This window comes from Panulirus ornatus, chromosome 1 (genome assembly GCF_036320965.1).
Source record: "Panulirus ornatus isolate Po-2019 chromosome 1, ASM3632096v1, whole genome shotgun sequence".
Lineage (NCBI taxonomy): Eukaryota > Metazoa > Arthropoda > Malacostraca > Decapoda > Palinuridae > Panulirus > Panulirus ornatus.
Genome location: NC_092224.1, coordinates 92,459,434 through 92,466,283, shown reverse-complemented (window position 1 = coordinate 92,466,283; position 6,850 = coordinate 92,459,434). Strand labels below are relative to the sequence as shown.

Below are 6,850 nucleotides of genomic sequence, written 5' to 3'. Positions count from 1 at the left end.
GAGCGGGAATGCAACTTTCAGTAGTCTAGCAGAGGTGGTTCATAGTTTCCAACGTCCCCCTTCCCTCCCCCCCCCCCCCCCCCCGAATCGAATGGGTATAAAAATGGTAATGACCTTGGCAGCGAACGCAGCTGAGCACCTGGTCGTCAACGGCAGCTTTGACAGTATTTGGTCCGGGATTTTCAAATATGCGCTCTGCTTTAACAGCGAGGTCTGTTTGGCTTTTTTACACTGTCGTCATGTCACAACAGCTGTGACATTTTCGTTGAGTAGCTTTTTCCTTTATGTAAGTACAAATATCACCTGTTTTCTGAGCACAAGGTCAACGGTGCTTGGATTGAAGGCAGGTCTGAAGTGCCTCGTAATATCTTGCATCTGGCTAGTGTTGCTCTCTCTCCCTTGCTAGTTTTCAACCAAACTATGCAGAAGGTGATGTCATGTAACCTGCGTCGTGGTGATTGCTTTTTTGAGGGGGGTTATGATAGTCAAAGGGCCTCGCTTTTCTGTATTGCTAATGAATTCGTTATGTAATCCAATCTGAAGTTTCTGTAGTTTTTGCACTCACTATCCTGTATGGCTACTTATTCTACACTTAGTACTTGATTGATATAACCTTTATTTACCCATCTTAACCACTTCGATCATGCCGTCCCCCACCACTCCACAGATATTTAGGAAATGCAAATTTCTCTACTTTCATCAAAAGAAGGATTTCTAATGCCAGGGATTATTCTTATCATCCTCCTCATGCAGGATTCCTGCGTTTCGTTCTTATATCCTAAATACCGGATCCCAAAATGTCACCCGTGATCATCGTAAAATGTATCCGTGTTTAGTCAGTCCTGAACCAGTGTGAGCGTGTGGAGTGCTCCTCTTACGTCTGTCAATTGACAGTTTTTATCAGAGCGCGGGCGCGTGCCTTCCACCCCAGTCTGCTTGTTCATTCTCTCATGCACACACGTACACCACTAACTCTGTTCCCCTCCATGTACAACACACCTCGCTCACCTGGTGGGCACGTGTCTGCCCTTCTATGAGCTCCAGGTGGGGGTCGAGATGAAGGCGCAGTCAGGCATGGTGAGCATCAATATGTTGCAGTACTTTTGTTTCCTATGCAAACCGTACCCCTCCATACAGTTGTTAGAAGTGCATTTCACCGGTTCAGTTTTGGTCTCTGAATGATTCATTAGGAGCATTATTGACCTTAAGAGAGACGGACAGAACAAGAAGATGACGTGCTTGTATACATATGTCTGCACACGTAAGCTTGGATGCATGAGTGACGTAATTGATATGTGGCTGTGTGTGGCGGGCTGGCCCGGTCCCTCACCTATTTACCGCCACGCCATTGTTGCCTTCCTGTAAGTTCACCAACCGATTTTTACTTTACTATTGACCATAATTGTCCATGAAATTTTTAAGCTGTTTGCAAATGGTATTTATTGATAATTGATGCGTGAGTTTTAATGGTAAATTGTCTATGCTGTATCAAGAAATCAAATAAATAATGAGTTTTGGTAGCATGACATGACGCCGCTCCGGGATCGGTGGCGGAGGGTGGATGCTCTTGACTAAGGTTTTGGCGCGCATTTTGTCCAGACAGATTCCGCTCTTTTCTTTGTCCATAGATATTCATCTGCTGAGGTCATACTCATACTGTATATATATATGTGTATATTGTTACTTTTCGGTAACATGTGGTTACCACTTAATACGTGCGGTAATTGATAGTTGTACACAAAAATGTGGTATTTATGAGATGCGGCCTGCTGGTTTCCTGTCATTTTGGTGAAATATACTGCTTCGTGCCACCCGTGATTGATTCTTGAGTGATTTCTTTGCTGAGAGTTAACCAAGGATGCACGTCAAATGCCTTCACAGTGCACACACACACACACACACACACACACACACACACACACATATATATATATATATATATATATATATATATATATATATATATATATATATATATATATATATATATTATCCCTGGGGATAGGGGATTAAGAATACTTCCCACGTATTCCCTGCGTGTCGTAGAAGGCGACTAAAAGGGGAGGGAGCGGGGGGCTGGAAATCCTCCCCTCTCTTTTTTTTTTTTTTTTTTTTTTTCCAAAAGAAGGAACAGAGTGGGCCACGTGAGGATATTCCAAAAAAGGCCCAGTCCTCTGTTCCTAACGCTACCTCGCTAACGCGGGAAATGGCAAATAGTTTAAAAGAAAAAAAAGATATATATATATATATATATATATATATATATATATATATATATATATATTTTTTTTTTTTTTTTTTTTTTTTTTTTTTTTTTTTTTGCTTTGTCGCTGTCTCCCGCGTTTGCGAGGTAGCGCAAGGAAACATACGAAAGAAATTGCCCAACCCACTCCCATACACATGTATATACATACTTCCACACACGCAAATATACATACCTACACAGCTTTCCATGGTTTACCCCAAACGCTTCACATGCCCTGATTCAATCCACTGAAAGTTGATGGAGAGAGATGGGTGATTATTGGTGCATATGCACCTGGGCATGAGAAGAAAGATCATGAGAGGCAAGTGTTTTGGGAGCAGCTGATTGAGTGTGTTAGTGGTTTTGATGCACGAGACCGGGTTATAGTGATGGGTGATTTGAATGCAAAGGTGAGTAAAGTGGCAGTTGAGGGAATAATTGGTATACATGGGGTGTTCAGTGTTGTAAACGGAAATGGTGAAGAGCTTGTAGATTTATATATATATATATATATATATATATATATATATATATATATATATATATATATTATATAATATATATATATATTTTTTTTTTGTTTATTATACTTTGTCGCTGTCTCCCGCGTTTGCGAGGTAGCGCAAGGAAACAGACGAAAGAAATGGCCCAACCCCCCCCATACACATGTATATACATACGTCCACACACGCAAATATACATACCTACACAGCTTTCCATGGTTTACCCCAGACGCTTCACATGCCTTGATTCAATCCACTGACAGCACGTCAACCCCGGTATACCACATCGTTCCAATTCACTCTGTTCCTTGCCCTCCTTTCACCCTCCTGCATGTTCAGGCCCCGATCACACAAAATCTTTTTCACTCCATCTTTCCACCTCCAATTTGGTCTCCCTTTTCTCCTCGTTCCCTCCACCTCCGACACATATATCCTTTTGGTCAATCTTTCCTCACTCATTCTCTCCATGTGCCCAAACCACCTCAAAACACCCTCTTCTGCTCTCTCAACCACGCTCTTTTTATTTCCACACATCTCTCTTACCCTTACGTTACTCACTCGATCAAACCACCTCACACCACACATTGTCCTCAAACATCTCATTTCCAGCACATCCATCCTCCTGCGCACAACTCTATCCATAGCCCACGCCTCGCAACCATACAACATTGTTGGAACCACTATTCCTTCAAACATACCCATTTTTGCTTTCCGAGATAATGTTCTCGACTTCCACACATTCTTCAAGGCCCCCAGAATTTTCGCCCCCTCCCCCACCCTATGATCCACTTCCGCTTCCATGGTTCCATCCGCTGCCAGATCCACTCCCAGATATCTAAAACACTTCACTTCCTCCAGTTTTTCTCCATTCAAACTCACCTCCCAATTGACTTGACCCTCAACCCTACTGTACCTAATAACCTTGCTCTTATTCACATTTACTCTTAACTTTCTTCTTCCACACACTTTACCAAACTCAGTCACCAGCTTCTGCAGTTTCTCACATGAATCAGCCACCAGCGCTGCATCATCAGCGAACAACTGACTCACTTCCCAAGCTCTCTCATCCCAACAGACTTCATACTTGTCCCTCTTTCCAAGACTCTTGCATTTACCTCCCTAACAACCCCATCCATATATATATATATATATATATATATATATATATATATATATATATATATATATATATATCCCTGGGGATAGGGGAGAAAGAATACTTCCCACGTATTCCCACGTATTCACATGCCCTGGTATAATCCATTGACAGCACGTCGACCCCGGTATACCACATTGTTCCAGTTCACTCTATTCATTGCACGCCTTCCACCCTCCTGTATGTTCAGGCCCCAATCACAAAATCTTTTTCACTCCATCATGACACCTCCAATTTGGTCTCCCGCTTCTTCCCTCCACCTTTGACACATGTATCCTCTGTCAATCTTTCCTCACTCATTCTCTCTATGTGTCCAAACTAATTCAACACACCCACTTCTGCTCTCTCAACTACACCCTTTTTATTACCACACATCTCCCTCACCCTTTCATTACTTACTCGATCAAACCGCCTCTCACCATATATTGTCCTCAAACATACGTACATTAATCGCTACCTCGCTGACGCGGGAAACAGCGAGTAAGTTTAATAAAAGAAATAAAAATGAAATATACATTAATACTAGATTCCACTTGGATGTGGTTACTCTGCAAAAGTTACCTTCGGTAATGTTACATCATCAGTGGATGAATGGGTGTACAATATATATATATATATATATATATATATATATATATATATATATATATATATATATATATATATATATATATATATATATATATATATTCACTTTTTCATTTATTATACTTAACTGCCGTCTCCCGCGTTAGCAAGGTAGCACAAGGAAACACGAGGAATATCATCAGTGGATGAATGGGGTACAAAATTATATATACATATATTTATATGATAGAGTTGATAGAGATGCTCTGTGGAAGGTATTAAGAATATATGGTGTGGGAGGCAAGTTGTTAGAAGCAGTGAAAAGTTTTTATCGAGGATGTAAGGCATGTGTACGTGTAGGAAGAGAGGAAAGTGATTGGTTCTCAGTGAATGTAGGTTTGCAGCAGGGGTGTGTGATGTCTCCATGGTTGTTTCATTTGTTTATGGATGGGGTTGTTAGGGAGGTGAATGCAAGAGTTTTGGAAAGAGGGGCAAGTATGAAGTCTGTTGGGGATGAGAGAGCTTGGGAAGTGAGTCAGTTGTTGTTCGCTGATGATACAGCACTGGTGGCTGATTCATGTGAGAAACTGCAGAAGCTGGTGACTGAGTTTGGTAAAGTGTGTGGAAGAAGAAAGTTAAGAGTAAATGGGAATAAGAGCAAGGTTATTAGGTACAGTAGGGGTGAGGGTCAAGTCAATTGGGAGGTGAGTTTGAATGGAGAAAAACTGGAGGAAGTGAAGTGTTTTAGATATCTGGGAGTGGATCTGGCAGCGGATATAGCGTGGGCTATAGATAGAGTTGTGCGGAGGAGGGTGGATGTATTGGAAATGAGATGTTTGAGGACAATATGTGGTGTGAGGTGGTTTGATCGAGTAAGTAATGAAAGGGTAAGAGAGATGTGTGGTAATAAAAAGAGTGTGGTTGAGAGAGCAGAAGAGGGTGTTTTGAAATGCTTTGGTCACATGGAAAGAATGAGTGAGGAAAGACTGACAAAGAGGATATATGTGTCAGAGGTGGAGGGAACGAGAAGTGGGAGACCAAATTGGAGTTTCCGTGGAAAGATGGAGTGAAAAAGATTTTGAGTGATCGGGGCCTGAACATGCAGGAGGGTGAAAGGCGGGCAAGGAATAGAGTGAATTGGATCGATGTGGTATACCGGGGTTGACGTGCTGTCAGTGGATTGAATCAGGGCATGTGGAGCGTCTGGGGTAAACCATGGAAAGTTGTGTGGGACCTGGATGTGGAAAGGGAGCTGTGGTTTCGGGCATTATTGCATGACAGCTAGAGACTGAGTGTGAACGAATGGGGCCTTTGTTGTCTTTTCCTAGCGCTACCTCGCACACATGAGGGGGGAGGGGGATGGTATTCCATGTGTGGCGAGGTGGCGATGGGAATGAATAAAGGCAGACCGTGTGAATTATGTGCATGGGTATATATGTATGTGTCTGTGTGTGTATATATATATATATATGTGTACATTGAGATGTATAGGTATGTATATTTGCGTGTGTGGACGTGTATGTATATACATGTGTATGGGGGTGGGTTGGGCCATTTCTTTCGTCTGTTTCCTTGCGCTACCTCGCAAACGCGGGAGACAGCGTCAAAGCAAAATAAATAAATAAATAAATATGTATATATGTATATATATATATATATATATATATATATATATATTTTTTTTTTTTTTTTTTTTTTTTTTTATACTTTGTCGCTGTCTCCCGCGTTTGCGAGGTAGCGCAAGGAAACAGACGAAAGAAATGGCCCAACCCCCCCCCCCCCCATACACATGTACATACACACGTCCACACACGCAAATATACATACCTACACAGCTTTCCATGGTTTACCCCAGACGCTTCACATGCCTTGATTCAATCCACTGACAGCACGTCAACCCCTGTATACCACATGGCTCCAATTCACTCTATTCCTTGCCCTCCTTTCACCCTCCTGCATGTTCAGGCCCCGATCACACAAAATCTTTTTCACTCCATCTTTCCACCTCCAATTTGGTCTCCCTCTTCTCCTCGTTCCCTCCACCTCCGACACATATATCCTCTTGGTCAATCTTTCCTCACTCATTCTCTCCATGTGCCCAAACCATTTCAAAACACCCTCTTCTGCTCTCTCAACCACGCTCTTTTTATTTCCACACATCTCTCTTACCCTTACGTTACTTACTCGATCAAACCACCTCACACCACACATTGTCCTCAAACATCTCATTTCCAGCACATCCATCCTCCTGCGCACATCTCTATCCATAGCCCACGCCTCGCAACCATACAACATTGTTGGAACCACTATTCCTTCAAACATACCCATTTTTGCTTTCCGAGATAATGTTCTCGACTTCCACACATTTTTCAAGGCTCC

At 42.1% G+C, this 6,850-nt stretch overlaps 1 protein-coding gene across 4 annotated transcripts in view; it reads left to right on the top strand.

The window, feature by feature from the left end:
• The window catches only part of LOC139750986 (uncharacterized), an 83,026-nt gene that overhangs the window by 39,007 nt on the left and 37,169 nt on the right, over positions 1–6,850 (top strand). For 2 of the 4 annotated variants that reach the window (XM_071666036.1, XM_071666025.1), the window contains exon 1: positions 840–1,077. The exons of the other annotated variants lie outside the window; for them this stretch is intronic. In XM_071666036.1, coding sequence (XP_071522137.1) covers positions 1,057–1,077 — 21 coding nt within the window. In that variant the 5' untranslated portion in view covers positions 840–1,056. Of the gene's footprint in view, positions 1–839; positions 1,078–6,850 lie in introns of those variants that run through there. 4 annotated transcript variants of the gene reach the window in all.